The 20,065-nt window shown below is 29.6% G+C and overlaps 1 protein-coding gene across 4 annotated transcripts; it reads right to left on the reverse strand.

Moving 5' to 3' along the window:
* Nucleotides 1-2,430: 2,430 nt before the first annotated feature.
* On the reverse strand, nt 2,431-7,391 carry LOC101246968 (uncharacterized). Of its 4 annotated transcripts, none has more exons than XM_069292932.1 (3): nt 7,171-7,391; nt 4,815-5,007; nt 2,431-4,714 (listed from the first exon to the last, which is right to left on the reverse strand). In XM_069292932.1, the coding sequence occupies exon 3, from the start codon at nt 4,690-4,692 to the stop codon at nt 2,773-2,775; it is 1,920 nt and encodes a 639-aa protein (XP_069149033.1). In that variant the 5' UTR covers nt 4,693-4,714; nt 4,815-5,007; nt 7,171-7,391; the 3' UTR covers nt 2,431-2,772. The 4 variants fall into 4 exon arrangements, with proteins under 4 accessions (XP_069149033.1, XP_004230554.1, XP_069149032.1 ...); XM_004230506.5 differs by having other exon boundaries at nt 6,943-7,341; XM_069292931.1 differs by lacking the exon at nt 7,171-7,391 and adding an exon at nt 6,943-7,152 and having other exon boundaries at nt 4,815-5,788.
* Between the last annotated feature and the right edge of the window lie 12,674 nt (nt 7,392-20,065).

The raw sequence follows: 20,065 nt of genomic DNA on the forward strand, positions 1-20,065 counted from the left end.
AGTAATATATATATATAAATCAATATATATTCCATAGTTCTTTTTTTTTTTTACTTACAGTAAAAATATTAGTTAAACTTATTGTCTTTTTGTGTGTGTGTTTGGGGCGGGGGGTTTCTTGAATAGATTTAGCACAAGTAATCCAAAGAAAACACCATAATATCTATGATAGTACAAAACCTAATGTTTTCATGTTATGATAATTATAATTACCTATAATTCGATGAGATATTTAAGAAAGAAATACATAATGATTTTAAAGTTTAGACAAATACTTTTAATTTGACTAAGACTAATAAATATTCTTTTCCAAAATAGTGACAAATAATAATTATCTCAAACAATTTATGTGGGAAATAAAACATCATTACAAAGATTAATGAAAAGTTAACCAACGGTGCACTCAAGCATCATTCTTATACTTGTGCGTGTGTTAAAAAAGAAAGAAAGAGCCGTAATTGAATTTTGAAGTGATTAAATCTCTAGTTGTGAAGTGTGAACAAGTGATGACTACATTGTTGTGTCATTTCTTTTTCATAAAAAAATAATTTATTTTCTTTGTATAATGTGGATATATCATATAATTCGTGGAGGGCCACTTTTTTTTTTTGAGTGTTAGTGGTAAGAAGCAAACTCTATCTTTATCCACGAAACTTCATAATGTGATGTGCTTCACTTTTTGCCTAACTATATGGACTGATCATCACTTGCATTCTTAAGATAACCAATTACTTAATGGAGCTTTCGATAATACGAAAAATTTGTTACAACTCCAATAATAGAAACTATTGGATTAGATTAGATCATACTCTTTCTATTTTAATTTATTTACTGTCTGATTATGATTTGATATAAATTTTGTTAAAAAATAAAATAAAAAATCTTATAATCTTAAATTAGAAAACATATAAATACTTTGAGTTGTATATTAATTTTGTGATTTTAAGACTGTAACATGATAATATAAATTCGAGAGAAAAAAAAAGATATACCACAAGATAAAAGAAAATTGAGAATTCGAAGGATTCTGTGAAATGAAAAAAATGAGCCACGTGGAGGCTGAAAATATCACAGAGTACTACTTTTTTTGTGTGTGGGGTTGGAGTAAGAGAGCACGAACCACCAGTTGTCGTTTTTAGGAAATTGTGTTCTGTTTTATACTATTTGACATGTGTTTTTTTTTTATATATTTTTGAAATTCGATTAATTTAATTATGTATTAGTAAGTTTATCTCCGAGGAAAATACTCTTTGTTATCGATTATTTCATCTAAAAGACTCTAATTTAAGAGCGGAAAGATATATTAGTAATTTTCACCTTATGGTATGCAATTATTTTAAGTTTTTTAATATTTAAAGAGAAGTATAGACAAATGAAAGGAACCAAAAAAAGAATAATTGGAATGTGGATAAGCTAACTAAAGATGGAACTGCAGCCAGCATTATCTTCATCTTATCTTCAGTACATCCACCAAATCACTCATAAATCATGGGCCATACCCACTTACTACTTGGGCTTTCCCTTTCATGGGCTTATTATCTGGGTACTCAGGCCCATATACTCAATTCACACTATGTATCATGGACAAGTAAGCATGTAAACTAATCCTCCCTGTTCATATCCAAACTATCTCTTTTTTAAATGCGGTATTGTTCTAACTTACGGAGGACATTGACCTTAAATGAGAGGTCTAGAGTAAAGGCACTATATCAAAAAAATGATGTTAAATTGTAATTAATTAGCAATTGTCGCTAAATATTTATTTTTATCGGTAATTAACACTCTTTGTAACATTGAATCTAATGACACTTAACTAATGAAGGTAAAAACTTTAGCACTCTATATTACTGTGTTTATTTATTGCTGCTACAAAGTTGTTCTTGTTGTAGTGAGGATTTGTATGTAGATGAACATTGTCTCATTTTTCCTTACATACTAGTTAACTAGTTAGTCATAGTATTATTCTTGTCTTTTGCTTTATGTGACTATCTATTGTTTCTTGTACCTTGCTTTATCGTAGTATTTTGTTACACTTATGCTCCTTTCTCCACTAGGTCATTTCCTTTTTGATATGCTTCTAATTGCTTTTCCTTGAGCCGAGGGTTATTGAGAACAATTTCTCTACATTTCAGGATAGAGATAAAGTCTATTATGTATACATTATCCTCCACATATGCCAGTCATGAGATTACATCGAGTTTGCTGTTGTAAAATATGGTATGATCATGTTTTGTCCATGTAACATGTTAATTTTTCAGGACAAAAATAATGAGTATTCCAGTGAGTGTATCATCGACAGAAAGTTCACTACTTCTTCATTTTCTTAATTCAGGAGTGTTAATAAATTCACTTTAGACCAAATAAACTCTAAGACTCCACTAATCAAACACTCAACTCACATAAAGTATCTGTAATAAATAAGGATTGTTGTATAGGAAAGCACTTGTATGAACACATATATGATATGGTTCACATTTCTTATTTCAGTAATAGATAGCATAATTACATTACATCAGCTGATCCACCAAGAAAATTATTACTAGCAACTAACCAAAAAGAAAAAAAAATGTCCACCAAATGGAGATATTATGAAGAGAGATTGTGAAGCCAAAATAAGGAATAAAACAAATAACAATTACAGGTTACAATATTATACCCTAAGTATTTAACAGAGAGGAGTCTCACAAAACTGATACAAACATTTATACAGAGTTCCAAAGAGTAGAAATTCACAAATTTATCGTCTTCCCACAGCAGAGTGAACATATTTCTTCACATTATTGCATTTTTCAGGTTTCCCCCAAGCAAAGTCATTAGGCCACCACCATGAACTCTGCCCTCTGGGACAACAAACTCAAAGTTGCTGTTTGTGTTGCTTCTTCCAATCCCAAGGTTGATGCTTCTGTCATCCAGCTTCTCTGAACAAGTTAGTGAGGCCTTCATTGACAAGGGTACCAATACCTGTGGTGGTATAAGTAGCTGCCGTTCAGCTGGCTTATTGAGCGAATGAACTGAATCTGATACCATGCTCACCATAGACGAAGAACGATTGTTCTCAAAAGTGCTCTTTATAGGGGAGGCAGCAGGGACCAGTCCATGGAAAAGTCCTGGTCCAATCATGCCTCCTTTATTCGTATTCCTCCCATGTAACAAGCTGCTATGAGCAGCACATAGCCCTCCTCTGCCCCTAGCAAACTTCTCGCATTTCCCCTCTCCCCAGCTGCAACGCTTACCACCACCATGAGCCTTGCAAAAGTCGGTGCTACCTTGAGCACTCTTTTCACAGTTTTCAAACTTGCAGCGTTTCCCTCCCCCATGCCTAACACAACAATCTGTACGCCCTCGAGCACTCTTGGTGCATCCTGGAACAGAACACCTCTTCCCACCACCATGGGCAACACAAAAGTTTGTGCCTCCGTGTACACTTTTGGGGCAGATACCACCACCATCAAAGAGACACCGCTTTCCACCCCCATGTGCTTTGCAAAGAGGTGTACTCCCTTCAGCTCCTTTGGTGCAGCCAGCAAAGATGCAACGCTTTCCACCACCATGTGCTTTGCAGAACAAAGTGCTCCCCTGTGCACCTTTTGAACAACTAGGGAATTGGCAACGGCGTCCACCACCATGTGAAATGCACAACCCAACTTTCCCCTCAGCACTACGGGTGCATCCTTCCACATTGCACCTCTTACCTCCACCATGCTTGATGCAAAGGCCTGACTTGCCACGTGCTGCTCTAGTGCAACCTTGAGGAAAGCCACAACGCCTTCCACCACCATGTGCTATGCAGTAGTCGGTCTTACCTTCTGCACTTTTAGTGCATCCCAGGTGTTCGCACCTCTTCCCTCCTCCATGGGCCTTGCAGTATGCAGTCCTACTCTCGGAACCTTTGTTGCATCCAGGTTTCTGGCATCTCTGTCCTCCGCCATGCCCAATGCAAAGACCTGTCGCTCCTCGAGCTCCTTTGCAGCATCCTGGAAACTTGCATCTCTTGGGATTGGTCATTTTGCGTGAGGATGTAGCCATTGTCGTTGGTTCAGAGAGGTTACTCATTGAGTAGTCAGAGATACAAGAAGGCTCAGAGCTCAGCTCAGGGAGATGGAAATGGGATTTCGCACCCAGCTCTGAAACTTCCTTATTTTGGAAGGATAGTTGGCTGTTCTCAATTCTTGGAGCCAGAAGAAGTGAAGGCATGTACCCACCAGACTTCTTGGCTGATGTTGAACCTTCGTCCAGGATAGGGACCGCCGGCCTTTTACCATCCGAAGACAGCTGATCGATATGATGAGGTGCACCAGCAGTACTCTGAGTGATAGCCGAAAAGTCAAGTGCATTAGAAATTTCACCGGTGCTCCCTGAGAGGCCAAGTTTGAGGATAGAATCACTCTCAGAGAATTGTCCCTGATTCAACAAGGCTGTAAACCCTTTATTTTTATTAGATCCACCAGGATAATAGTCGTTAGAACATATTGTAGGTGTTGGCCCCAAACCAAGGACCAATTTACACCCATCATCAATAGCATTCTGTTGCATAACATGGCTTCCGCTATTGGTTTCACTGCCTCCAAATCTGACACACTCATTTCCTCCATAACCAAAGCAATCTAATCTTAATGTAGTATCACTCCTTGTGAGATCAACATCTGGAACACGGTACATTTTGTTCTTATTAGGATCAATAGATGTGATCATACTACACACAGAAAACGTTGACCTGAAAAATAAAACACAAGTAAATAATCTTATCACATATTCATAGAGAAACTCATAAATCAGAACAAAGCAAGTAAGTAAACTAAGTCCTAATGAGTTACCTCCTCCACTCACAAACCCTGATGTGTCTGCTCGATCCATTTTATCTAATCTTGTAGAGGGGCATCAAGGGCTGTTTAATGCTCTTATACAGTAATAAGACCAAAGCAGGTTTCGGGATTAAAAACTGATGACAGAAGATACCAAAAGAGAATAGCAGATCATGTCTCTCAGAAGAAATCTTAGTTTTATAACCTGAAAAAGAAAAAAAAACAGAAAACGGCACGTCAGAATTCCTCAATGGCTAAGAAATGGGAGATGGGAAGGCATTTTTGGCTGAAGCATAATATCAACAATCACAAGCAATATCTATACCACCATGAAGATCCATAAAAGATCTATAACAATAAATAGACAGAAGGCCGTATTTCTAAATTATCTGCTTCTCTTTATTTAACATAACAAAAAAGAAAAGTTGCATCCTACATAAATCAAAGTTAACAATAAAAAGCGCAGTTTGACCTTCAAAAGTTAAATGGGAGCAAAAAAATTTCGATGGAGGAAACTGGTTGTAATGGCTGCGAAAATAAAGGGAAAGAGAAACAGAATCATTCAAGAACCAATAGGAAAATAGAGGTAGAGAAGGATGATCTTTATAAAATTAGATAAGAAGTACTAGCAATATTATAAATAAGGTCATTTGCTTGAAGGGGACTACAGCCTTAAAAATTTCAGCAGTGTGCAAAACTAAGATCACTATACTAGAGAGGTGAGGGAGAAGCTTCAAATGAATGATATCTACACAAAAATAACTCTTAGAATCAAAACTGAAGATAAATCTAAAATTATTATATAACGAGCTCAGCATATATGTCATCCAAGCTATCCGATCATTAGCAACTGATCTTTGATCACCGATAGTGACAATTACAAGGCAGCAATTACTTCAATCTGGACCATAAATAGGCAAAAGGTTGGGCAACAATGTTAAGGAACCATATATTGATTTAATGATGTCAACAGGTACCATTAGCCGCTGTTAAGAAGAGTGTTAGACACCGATTTCTTGAATTATAATCAAGATTTCTAAAAATAAGGCACATAATAATTAGGATATATGTACTTCCATAATTGAGGTAAAATCACAAGTACTGAAAAGGTTACGAAATGGCTAATCTTAATCTGACTATTTCCACAAGTCCGAAATATTGAGCAAAAATAGTTGAGGATCATTGGATGTATTTAATAGTCTTAAGATTGAGTGTTAAGGTAATCATTTTTTCTTGTTTTAATCAATAGCCTATTTCTCAGCACTGGCATCGATCCTTCTATGTCATGCCTGTAAAGATGTTAGAGAACAATACTTATATCATCTCAGAACAAAGATCCTTCAAACCCCGGTTTCTGTTGTCTTTATGCCTTCTATTCAATTTCTTGTCTCCTTTCCAGTTAACTCAAACCCTATATGTATGTTAAGAAATCTACTAAATATGTACAATTACTAAATTTAGAAACTATTATCTCAGATAGTCAAGTTGGTTTAGTAGCATCTCGAACCCATAAAGTTCAAATCTTGAATTCGACTCTGCTTTGGGATTGACCTAGCTTTAACTTCAAGACTAGCAACCCCCTATTTCAAACCTAACAACAATAAACCCAGAGTAATACTGTAGGATAGATTGTAGGCAAACCTTACCCCATACTTCCCTATTTCCAAAATCATTCTTGAAACTCCCCTGTCAAAAACAAATTATGCTAAACTGGATCTATAGCAGAAACTCCAAAAGGATTTAAACAAATAAAAAAAAAAAATCAGATTCAAAACTTTGGCCAAAGACAAACAATACTATCATGTTAAGCAAACAAGTAATTTTAACAACACATAAAAGAAAACTTTTCAATTAAATAGTTTTGGGATTAATTACACAGCAAAAAAAAAAAAATCTTTCATAATTACGAGAAGAATAAAAAAAATTAGTTTTTCTAGTTGTAATAAAAACGCAAAAAGCAGGGTGTATGTGAAAGAAGTTGAGAAAGAAAAGAAAAAAAAACAGAACAAAAAAGAGAGATACAGCAAACAGAACAAGAAAGAGAGCATTTGTGAGTAAAATCAAAATAGAATTATGAAGAAGTAAATTACAGGTACCCATTAAAAGGAGATTGAAAGAATTAAAAAAATAAAGAAAATACCCTTTAGAAGTCAGATTTCCATGACAATTTCAAGAATCAAATTGAATAAAGCCACCATTTTTTTCAGAATTGAGTATTCTTCTTCTTCTAGAAAGAGAAACTGAACCTTTTTTGTGCTCCCACAAAGTGGAGAGTATAAACAAAAGACAAAGGAAAGAGAGAGAACAATAATTAGGAGTATGTTTTGATAAATACAAGTAAATTAAATTCATATTCTGCTCCATTCACCTCTTATTAATATTTCTTCATCATCATCAAGCTTACACCCCATTGGCCAATGGCTTCTTCTTGTTCAATTTTCCATTTTTGCCCTTTACCATGAAGAGCAATATAATTTATTTTTAATTATAAATTACTTAATTTATCCTACAAAGGTAATTGTCGTGCTATCAATTGGATGAGCATAAGATAAATAGATCGCAAATTATATAAGAAAGGTAACCCACATCAGGCACACAAGATAAAATTCTCGCCCGCTCTTATATAATAGCTCGCAAATCACATAGGAGAGGTAACCCGCACCACGGCGACGAGCTCGACCCAAATGACAAAATAGGAAAAAGTTTCGAAGTTAAGACCTCTAACATGAAAGTCTCAAGCTCAAACCATTAGGTTATCCCAAAGTGTATTTATCATCTTAATTTAATTGAACTTTTGGTACACGTCCATATTTTTCAAAACAAAATACATAAGTAATGAGTATTATTTTCTATATGGGTTCGAAATGCATCGCTAGTATAGAAAGTTTATTTGTTTCTATATTCAATATATACCTCGTGTTTTGTTGATACGTTTTTTCTATCATAATTAGAATGTTATAATTTCATATGTTTTTTATTATAAAATAAAATTGAATTTTAAAATAATTAATTAATTAATATACTAAAATTTTACTTATTATTTTGAATATAAATATTGTCAATTAATTTTGTTTTTGGTTTGTTGCGATATGCTCTTTACCGTCAATAGCAGAGCAACTGTATGGACGGTTTTAAGTTATGGGGCCATGGATATTAAACGTTGCCTACTTTTATTTGAGAGAGACATGGGATTCATTTACGAATTTGTCCTTATTGAAGTTTACAAATGTAGCAGAATATAAGGGTGGATCTGTCATTTTGAATGAAGCTTTATAATTTGTAGGTCATATTCGGATGACCTAAGCATTGTCAGTGGAAATAAGTGGCCTCTGTTAAATTGTCGTGTCATACCCCCTAACCCCACACACCAAAACTAAAAATAAAAATGATTTTAACTGAAAAAATCTATAAAAGCTGTAGGCTGGCATCATAGTACTACGGTTTATAGTTAGCGGCTCATGACGCACGCAACTTCTTACCCCTTTTTTTTTCAAGCTTAATTAAATTTGAATCGCATATTAATTTTAATTAACGATAACTTATAAGGAGTGTTTCCAAATTAAAATCAACATGTTAAAGAATTTTATAGTTTGAAATGTGAAAGTAAAATATGGAAATTATATTATTTATATCAATGTTAAAATAATTTATACATATATATAGATATTAAATTCCATTCATTTGTCTGTTTGTATAAATATTAAACCCTCTTATTGAAAATTTTGATTTGACATGTTCGAACGATCCCACACTATCAGGTTTGGAAAAATAAAACGAGTTCTAACGGCTCCGCTTATGGTTACGTAAGTATTGTATTATTGTGTTTACCAATTAAAGGCCTAATAGTTTGAAAAATTATTTTAAAGGACAAATTATTTGTATGACGTCAATGACACAATTAAAGGACAAATAATTTTAAATAATTGTGGCACGAGCCTTCCTCAATCCCCATTCGCTGCATCTGCATACACTTGATAATTGGAATCTGCTTCGTTTTTTTTTTAATCATCGTGCATGTTAAAAAACAAATTTTAAATAATAAATACTATAATATTATATTATAAAATTTAAATAGAATTAGTAATTTTTTTTTATTTTTACCTAAATTAAAAATAAATTGAAGGGGGTATTTTGAGTGAATTCCATTTCTCTCCCTCAATTATTGTGGATTCCAAGAATGTAATAAACTTGTGTTGTTGGGCATTAGATCCACATTTTCTTTATTCTTATCCAAGTTAGACCAATAGGATTCTATATATGTTTTGGGTGACTTAGTTTGCATTCAACACTCGAATGTAATACACCTACTTACAAAATTATGTACTCTTCTCGGTCTGATATTATTTGTTTCGGTCTTATATTATTTGTCATGATTTTTATTTTAGAGTCAAATTATAGAAATTTTAACTAATATTTTAAAATAAATTTTTTCATCATATTAATATGCAAAAACATTGTAATTTATTGTATTTTTCATATAGTTTTAGAATATCTAATTTTTTTGTTTAATTAATATAATCTAATTTACTTTTGAAAATTAATCAAATTGACTTTCGATAAGCACAACATGACAAATAATTTCGAACGAAAAAAGTAAATGGGATACTTATTCAAGATGCAGGATTTTTCGATGGTAAAAATGTAGGAATTATATCTGTGTCATGAGACTCACACGAATACAATAAGCTTTAATTTTATTGCATTGAATCGAATCATTCTATATTATATATGATTTTTTTGAAAATTCATTTCGTTGAGCAAATTGTAAATTTTCAAAAGACTTGTAATGTTATATAGTAGGTTTGGTTAGAGGAATACTAGGAAAGATAATACTCCTTATTTTCGTTTATAATGAGTAATATTATCTCAAATTATCTGTGCTAATTCTCTTTTACATATTCATTGATAGAATACTTATTATGATGGGATTTTCTTTTTTAATATTATGTTATCCTCATTTATATGTTTAAGATATAACTTTTTTCCATTGAATAATTGTTCTATTTTAAGGTGATTGTACTCTCTTAAAAGAGCAGTTTCATCTAAAGATAAAAATAGAAAAATTGATAATTAATTTTGTGTTGGACCATTAGAATAACAAGTAATTTGATACTATCATCTTTAGAAACAACAATAGATAGTTTAAGACTAATGAAATGTAAAAATATAAGAAAGTCATTAGTATATTTATTTTTAAAATTTGCGGGGTCTACTAATAAATGATATTAACAAATTCCTAAAAAGCTTATTTTAATGATTTTTTTATTACTAAATTAAGGTAGTCATTACCCCTCTTAATTAATACTTATTGTAAAGTAATTTCCCTAACGGGTGTGCTAAAAACTTCAAAATCACTTATTATGGATCACAGAGAGTATTTACATAAATTATAAGTACATCAGGTATCAAATATACTGGGGCGGACGCGTCTGTTCTTATTTTTTTTGTATTTAGCTAATGTTTTCGTTTTTTTATTAGTTTATTACTTACTTTTTTTAAATAAAAAATTCTTGATTTTCATTTTTTTATCAATCGGTTGTAAGAAATAATGTTGGCGGTCGAGCTGTCTTGCTTGCCTACTCGTCTTTCACCGGCCTATTTGTATCCATCCTTCTTATAAATTACACATTATGAATGATTTGAATATTTGTCTAATTGTAATTATTTTATGTAATGTAAATAAATTTGAAAATAAAAATATTAAATATTACATTCTTTTTACATGGACTAAAAATCTTTCCAAACCAGTTTCATAGAATAATAGAATTAATGAAACAAAAGTTAAATCTACTATCGATAAATTAGTAAAATTCTTGATCAAATATATGGGATAGTTAACTAATTGCTCAATGAATAAAAACTTGTAGAAATAATATTTTTCAATGCCCTTTCCCCTGGCTTAAAAGGTAAACTCATCTATTCAAACTCAACAATGTAGAAGATATTGATTATTGACATACAAAAAATTATATAAAGAAAAAAAAAGGTCACATCAATTGGAGTAAACATCAAACTATTAAAGAATTATGAAGGTCTAATAATTCTGACGTTAGCTTCAATATAATAATTGTAAGTTCAATTTTCATAATCATTTTTTCTCTTCTCGATCATTTTTCGAATTTAATTTTTTAAAAAAACTTATAAGCTTACCTTGATTCTTCGTCCTCCCTCTCCGGAGAGTTGACATTGTGTGATAATAATGTGTACGTTTGACTACAAAATACCAATAGGCTTGTACTATATACATATATAATATGATAATAGAGCAATACCTGAATTAAATACTACAACTAGGAATTTTTCGAATATTAATTTAGTTGTATATATTTTCCTATTTTTCAATCAGTTTGATTAATAAATTTTCATTTTAGTCTGTTTAAAAGAAAATATATACTTTTTTAATTTTAATTTTCAACATGACATGATTAAAGTTATAAGTTTTTTTATTTTTTTAAAACTTCATGTCAAAGTTAATATTTTGACAAACAAACTGAAACGGAAGAAAGTAATCTAAGTTTTCTTTTTATTAATGATTGAATTATGTGATGGCGTCAGCAAAATGTTCAAGGCTAAAACAAACCAATTTTGTGTTGGGTAGTAGGTGGGGTTTCATTCTTGTATTCTAGTTGATACCTAACATCCATATGCAATCAAGACTACAAAGTAAAAAACCTAAATAACCATTAAAGGATCTCCAAAAAAAATTCATTATCATTTTTAATTCATCTAGATTAATAACTAGATAACTCCAAAAATTGAAAACAACTTTTTGCTCTAAAGAGCAGCAACTAATTAAAGAAATGTGACTTATTTAGGAAGAAGAAAGAGGTGGGGAGGGTTTTTTGGGTTTAAAAAGAAATTACTTCCGTTAATTTGTCATTTGACATATCATTCATAATTGTAGCTCATGATAAGATTATTGGGTATGGACGTCCCACCTCTCAAATTTTCATGATGTCTGTATCTGAATGATTTAAATGTTTATATGATAGCTCAGTGTTTACGAATAAGATGTACTATTAGGCCTGGATGTTCACGAGTCACACCTATATCAAATAATATAGTCGTAATGCCTATATTTGATGGATATGGACAGTTTAAATGCAATAGCAATCTATGTATTTTGCCTATGTAAATGCAATCTCATTAATTATATATAAATGATGTTGGAGCATATTTAGTAAAATCCCTAGTAGGAATTAGCATTCAAAATTCAAAGACCTAATATAAAAAAAAAATGCTAAATTAAAAGTAAGATAGTAATATTAAATTTTGCTAAAATATAAAATTCCCCAGTGTCAGTAGAATATTCAATGAATATACAAAGCAAAACCAGACACGACTTTTCAACCCCTAATTTGTGGAATATTCAATGATGACGCAAACCAAGATCAGAGTCGATTTTCTATTATTCACCAAAACTTGAAAATGACAACATCATTTTTTTATAAATAAAATAATCCTTATTTTATTTGAAACAATACTTGTGAAACCCTAAACCAACTAACGTGATTTTAATTAATAATCAAAATAATTAGGAGCTGAATATACGTCAGCATTGAAATTAATATGAAAGGGACCAATCTTACAAAAAAATAAAATAAATAACATATGTAGTGGTCCTCACTTTAATTGAAAAGAAGAAAAAATTAATTAGGTTTCATCATGTTAACTGTGGATGATGGGATTTATGTAATATAATTGTGTGTAGAAATAATTTGATGAGGTGGCCTTTGCTTAAATAGAAGTTGTTTAAGATAATGGGATTTACTATAAGTAATCCCACATCATCCGTTCAGGTTTGGATTATTAGTTTGAGATTTTTTTATTTTTTTTTATCATGATATCAAAATCGATATATGGGTTTTCAACTTATATTATTCACATTTTAGATGCCGCGAATTAAGGTTAAGAAACCTCTACTCTTGTTGCCTTTCAGTGATAATGAGTAAATCGATTTGAATTCAAGTTATGATTGAATTAGTTATGATGAGATAAGTTATGTTATAAAGTAATTATTTTGTATAGTTTGTTGTATTCAAAATAATAAGTTTTAAGAGTAATTTATTTGTTTACAAAAATACTCTTCATGAATGTGAAAAGTGATGTATAAAAAGAGTGTAAAGGGATATTTTTGTCATTTGCTTATTCTATCCAAGGTAAGTTATCCCGGAATTACAATTCCATCCAAAGAAGAGGATAACTTACTCCGTTATTAATTATTAATCTCGAGATAAGTTATTCTGAACTTACTAATCAAACAATAAATTAAATGGAATTGTAATTTAATCTCAAGACTGTTTGATATTATCCTTCACACAAAACGAACCTCAAATGTCATAACATACTCATCTGCTCAAAGAAAAATATAATAAAGCAGACACAAGACAAGTAAATCCAAGACGTGGATCAACATGAGTTGTGGTGCACTTGTGAGAGTGTTTCACATTTAATTAGAGTTCTCAGGTTTGAGCCCTAGGTATGGAGAAAATCCTATTGGGAACGTCATACCCAAATGAGCCCTACAATAAGTGATTCAAATTTAATCGAAGCTCTAATGTGAACTTCGAACATCGCGCGAGAAAAAAGATCCAAGATGTGGACTATTTCTCTTTATTGGCTTGTCTATTCTATCTCGTGTCCATGTCTCCTAATTGAAATGCCAATTTAATTTACTTTACAAAGAGAGCCACATTGTTATACGTACACATCAACCTCTATTACATCCAAGTTACTGCTGTTTTAGATCTGACCTACTAACTTTTTTGTTTTGAGCTGCAATGAATTACTTATAGTGATCAATTTATTTGTATAGAAACAAAGTAAATTACTAACATAATGATGATACTTGTGATAAAAATTTCGAAGAATCCAAAAAAATAAAAAATTAATGTACCGATAAGAAGTCCCACATCGAATAAAAAAAAGTGAGAAAGTATTCATGAAAATATTACAGAATTTAGTGTAAATTTTAAATTTCATCTTTGAATTACTGATAACCTAAAAAACATCCTTCTATTTTGACTAACTAAACTCAAATACGTTTTTGATATATTTGTCAATATGAGATTCTTAATAATAAGCCAAAAAAAGTATTGAAAATACTTTTAACTAATGTAAAGAGTTTATTTCACTCATGTTGCAAGATTTAAGGTGTATTTAAATTCAGTTAATCAAGTAAAGAGTTTTTTTAAAACTATCAGTAATTCAAAAATGAAACTAATAATTCATATCAAATTTAAAAATATTTTCGATAACTCTCTTTCTTTCGTAGACTTATTATATCATTTGGACCATCTTCGTTTTTAGGTTTCGAAGAGATAAGAATGGATACTTTCAAGTGATAAAGGACAAAATAGTTTCTATAATTTGACTGTTTTGCCCTACCTTAACTACAACTATGAATCCTAAAGCAAGGGTAATTTCGTCATTATCCCAAATTCATGTGACATAAGCTAAGTCGAAATTGTCGTCTTGGGTCCAGAAAAGAAAGATGAAATAATATTTCCCATGCCAAAAATAATAATAATTTTTTTCTTTTTTTGTTTTCATTTATGAAACTCCTCTTTTTTTTATTACTAAGATAATTAGTGTAAGTAATACACACATAACATTAAATATGAGATATTCTAATTTGCGGCTTGTGACGTTAGAAACCCTACCTACACTATAATTGAATGATTGATTTATGTAATTGGACATAACCAATTAGGTTTACGACGAAACTTAGAAATCGATAATGTGATAATTGGTATAGAAGCTAAAATAGCTGAGGTGGGGAAAATGATTGACTTTATAGTTGAACATATCATATCAAATGATTGAGTGTAACACCCCCATTTGTTGCATCTAATTCAATGTTGGTAAACTATTTTTACTGCCACCTTTCGATATCTCATTGGTAAATTCCCCCCAATTATTGCATCTCCATAGAAGTATCAAGAAATTCCGATTTTTTTATGAGATAAAGTTTCAAATTGAATTTCATATCTAAATTACTGAGAATGTGAGTTTCATATCTAAAAACTATCATTTTTAGTTTGAGAAATACACTTTTCTCTTTTACATCACTCTCATCCTGGCGTGTGTAATACACTCTCTTTTTTATTTTAAAAAATTATCACATCACACTCCACATAGGAAAAACATTCAACCTTGGAAAAAATGAAATAAATTATTAGTATTGTTAAAATTTTTAAAAATTATTATCCAAATTTTTTTTATTTCTTTTATAAATTAAAATGTAAAGTATTTTTCTTATTTCATCCCGAACACCAATTTAGATATTATTTTATTTTAAAAAATAATTCTACCCATTCCATCTAATTTTTTACTCATTTTGTGTTAGATATATACATATGGAGAATATGTTTTATTTCGCAGCAAGACATTTTTTTAACTTTTTACTTATTTATGTTATATTTGGTACACTAAAAATGTAAAAAGTATTTAAGAGCAGCCAATTTTTTCTTTTTTTTGAGAGGGGAGGAGGGTATGTGAAGGAAGTGGTGGAGTGGGGTAAGAAAAAAATTTAAATATTATTTCTAAACTTTTTTTTATAGATAGTAATACTTTAATTTTTAATTAATATTAATAATTTAGCGAACCAAGGAACTCAGACTGTGGAGCAGCAACCTGTGATCCATTCGGTTAACCACATGTTCTTTTTACTCGCGAAAATGGTGCCTTTATTTAATTTTTGGTAACGTGGAATATTTTATCAATGTGGAATGCATGTGTCAAGTATTTTTTAAAATAAAAGAGAGAGTGTATTTTACATACCACTGAGGTGTGTTTCTCAAACTAATAAGTGATAGTTTAAGTATGAAACTCAGACTCTCAATAGTTTAGGTATGATACTAAAAAAATATATATAATTTAAATGTGTTTTTTACGTGATATATTCATTTCAACAATAAATATTTTTTAGTTATCAATTTTATTTTTGTTTTTAAGGTTTGAATTTCTATTAAATATGAAAAGAAATTGTATATGGATCTTACAAGTGAATACGTTTTCGAGCATTCAAGAAAGTAATATATGTACACTAATTGCCACAAACATGATAGGTGTATTTAAAATGTTAAAACTAGGTATAGAATATTGGGAGGCTTAATTATTAACTAAGACAAATCACAATTATCATTCATTTATATCCTGATGTACAATCAATTTTGACTTGTAATGTATATTATTTGCTAATGAAAGGAATATGACACCAAATATGAATACATTATTAGTAAGATCATTATCTAGATTTTAAATCTAAAATGTTTTATATCATAAAACATTGTTCTATAGTTTATGATTTTATTTGCAGCTAGTATGTTTTAATGCCCGAATTGGTTATATCTTCTTTAGATCCTTTAACCTTAACTTTTGTACTTTGGGAGGAAAAGAAAAATATATGAAATGTATATAAATATTCTTAATTGTATGAGATATTTTTAAAAAAATTATGCATTTTTGATTAAATTAACTTTCGTAAAGAAAAAACTGACAAATAAAAGTAAATAAAAAAAATAAAACTTAATTCATGTCGTATGCTACTTGGTTAATTATGTGAGGATATGTACAACCACCCAACCATATTTTGACGATTTAATTAAATATAAACATAAATTGTGACGATATGAATTTATAAGAGAAAAAAATGTCATATCTAATGATTCATATATAAAAAGTAAAGTAAAATACTTTTGGATTGGCCGATGGAGCGCAATGAAAAGCTAAAAACTGTTGAAATAATATTATTCAGTACCCTTTCCCTTGGCTTAAAGGTTATATAGATATATATAAAAATAAATAAATAAACTCAAGAAATCGACTAAGAAAAAAAAGTGGAAAATCAAGTGGAGTAAATATTAAATTATCAACTCTTATCTCAAATGTTGGACTTTCCTGGAAGAGTTGACATAAATTTCTAGTGCTTCCCACAAACGTAACATTTTATTAATTATTCATGCCTTAATTAAATAGATGCCTCATATTTTATAATAAAATGACATGTCGTCAGCAAAGTGAAATAATTAAATTGGAGTTATCATTTTTTTAAAAAATATTATAAACACATACTTGATATAATATAATGCATAAAATATTAAAAAAAAACTAAAGTATTGGTTACATTTCACGAGAAATAAGATTTATTAAGTAAGCAGTGGTCCCTAATGCATCTCCGATTCCATACCAATGGATTCTTCATCATACCTTAACCTATCCACTATGCCGAACTTAATTTAAATATTTATAATTAAAATTTTTAAATATCATTAAAAGGTTTTTGAAAGTTTAAGGGGTCGTTCGATATGATGGATAAAGAAAAATAATAATGGGATAACTTTTTAATATTCGTTAATACTTTATTTGGTTAGATAGTGTGGAATAACTTATTTTCAAAATTAATAATCATGATTCGTGAGTGAAATATTAATTTCGAAAAAATATCAACCTTACACTATCTTTTATAAACAAGTAACTTATTTTTAAAAAGTATTTTTATATGGAAAAAAATATATTTTTTCGTACTCTTTCATAACATAAATATTGTTAAACTTAACTATAAAATTAAAGGAGCTAAATAGAACTTGTAAATGCCTAATCTGTCTAGTGATCTTTCTTTCTTTGACTTCATATACACTTTTTTGTCCTCAGCACCAGTCATCAATATGCATATCATAGACTCCCGCCGAGTTCTACTTAATGAATCACCAACAAACGCAATCCTTTTTCGCCGAAAACTAATTCTTAGAAGCTAGTCTTAATATAACTTGTCTTTAACTAATTCTTAGAAGCTAGTCTTAATATAACTTGTCTTTAAACCAAACGATTCTTGAATATAATAATATTAACTTAATAATCACTAACTATTTTTGTCTCAATAAATGTTACCGTTAATTATTTTTTTTAATTATAGTGACCCCACTATCCAGAAAACCCCACCCCACCATAAAAAAGAAAAAGAAAAAGAAAATAAATGATTTGTTTTTAATGAAAAATCGAAGACTTTTTGGTTTATTTGTGTGTAAAACAACTAATCATGGATACTCTATCTATGGGTTTTCCATTTACTAAAGATGCCAAGATATGATTATCAAAATAATTTTTGAAAAAGGATACTTTTGATAATTAATTACTTCTTTTTCTTAATATGTAAAGAGTATGTTTGGATTAGCCAGTTAAAAGTAATTGACATTGATAAGCATGATAATACTAATAACATAAATAACTAGTTAAAATATTTGGAATTAGGTATTTTGAAACAACTTGCTAATTTAAAAAATAGTAAGTGAGAAATTCATCATAATTTATATATATTTGAGGTAAAAAAAAATAAAATTGATTTGATACTTAATTTAGTTTTGTTTTAATAATATACAAAATATTAAATTGCGTATATATTTTTTCGCAATCTATGATTTAAGAATAAAGAATTATTCAAAATAATTTCATGGAGAGAAATTTTAAGCGATCGTAAAATTAAATTTTAAATGTTAAAATCTCATAGGAAAAAACTCGATTAGATGAAATTATTATATTTGTTAAAATCATAGGATCATCAAATTATTGATGTCGTCCTTTTGTCGTGCACAACCATGTGGATACCAATTAAAAGCCCCAAACAAAGAGTACAAAATTTAAAAGGAAAAACAAATATTTAATTCCCACAATATAAAATATATAAATAAATTATGCTTATTAGTAATTATTAAAATATTGTGATTGGCAATTTCGAAATTGTGGGATCTTCAAGAAAAATGCAAACGTAAGCCAGAGGCGACTTTATTTGTCCAAACATCATAGAATATTCAATAAAGACACAAATAGATTTATGTATATTCAAGAATCTTATTATTATTATCATTTGTAATAATTTTAGTGGGAATTAATCCCTATCACTTTCTAAACCAACTAACACCATTGATTAATTAATTAATTAAGAAAATAATTAGGAGTTAATAATGCACCTGACGTAAGCATCCAAGAATGAAGGGACCTCCCTACCACCCCCTTGTTACAACATTATTTGGGAAAAAAAAAATAAATATATAGTTTTTTCGAATTTTTTTTCCTGTCCACTATATAGAAATATGATTTATTTATATTAAAAAAGAAAAAGAAAAAAGATAATAATTTATTTAAACCTTAGATAAGATAATTTATTCAACATGACTAATATTAATGATATTAATATACTCTATTTAGTCCTATTTTTATTCGACCAATAAATAGTTAGGTACAAAATAAAATTACCAAGTTGCTCTTGTATGTTTATTATTAAAAAAAAAAATTGTTTTTAAAACTGAGTACCTCCTCAATTAATTTTATTTTATCATATTTTTTTTTAAACGCCCTTCAAGAAATTTTAACGAAAAAAATAATTGGACCAAACTATTCTTATATTTTTCTTTCTATCTCAATTTAATATTTGTTATCACATTAACCTCTTTCCGGTCATTGTGTTTTCTTGTTAAGGTTAATGGGTCCTCAAAGTGATCTTCATTTGTGAAACAAAAAACAATGTCTAATTTTAACTGTTGAATGATGGGATCTAAGTGACATAATCTTTTTCATGATATTATAATACTATTTCAAAGTGTCATTAATTAACTATAGGGAAGTGGTTTTCATCAGCACAAAGGTGGTATAATTATAAACGCCAAAATTATAAGATTAATTAACAAAATAATCTCTTGTTAATTTCTTGCAGGTCCCTTTAATGACTTTGATTTCTCCGTGAATTAGTATAAAAACAAATTAGGTGGCTTTTCCTATATGTTGGAAAACCTGAGATGACCTAATAACTTATTTTGACAGAAATAACTTTTGTTATACTCAAATTTAATTATCAGGTGACTTTTCAAATTTATCGTTAAAAGGAGAAAAAAAAGTATGAACTAATGACATTAGATAAAATTATATACCTAATTTAACTCCATATATAAAGTGAAATTACAGCCATTAAAATTAATCTGATATTTAACATAACATGAAAGCTAATATACCTAAATATTTGTATATATTCCATATAAGTTGTTGATCATTTCTTCAATAGGTGGAATCCAACTGGCTGGTTGTCAGCCACTGAATATAGTTCAATTATTTATTAAAGTTTCACTATCTGTTAAAATCAAAACTAGTTTATTAATAGTTCTCATTAATTACTCTATTAGTTTGCAATTTGTAATATATAATGACCAACTTATAACCTAACAAATGGTGTGACATCAGCTGAACTAGGGATCTAATAGTCATATTATTAG

This window comes from Solanum lycopersicum, chromosome 1 (assembly GCF_036512215.1).
Source record: "Solanum lycopersicum chromosome 1, SLM_r2.1".
In the NCBI taxonomy this organism is placed as follows: Eukaryota; Viridiplantae; Streptophyta; class Magnoliopsida; order Solanales; family Solanaceae; genus Solanum; species Solanum lycopersicum.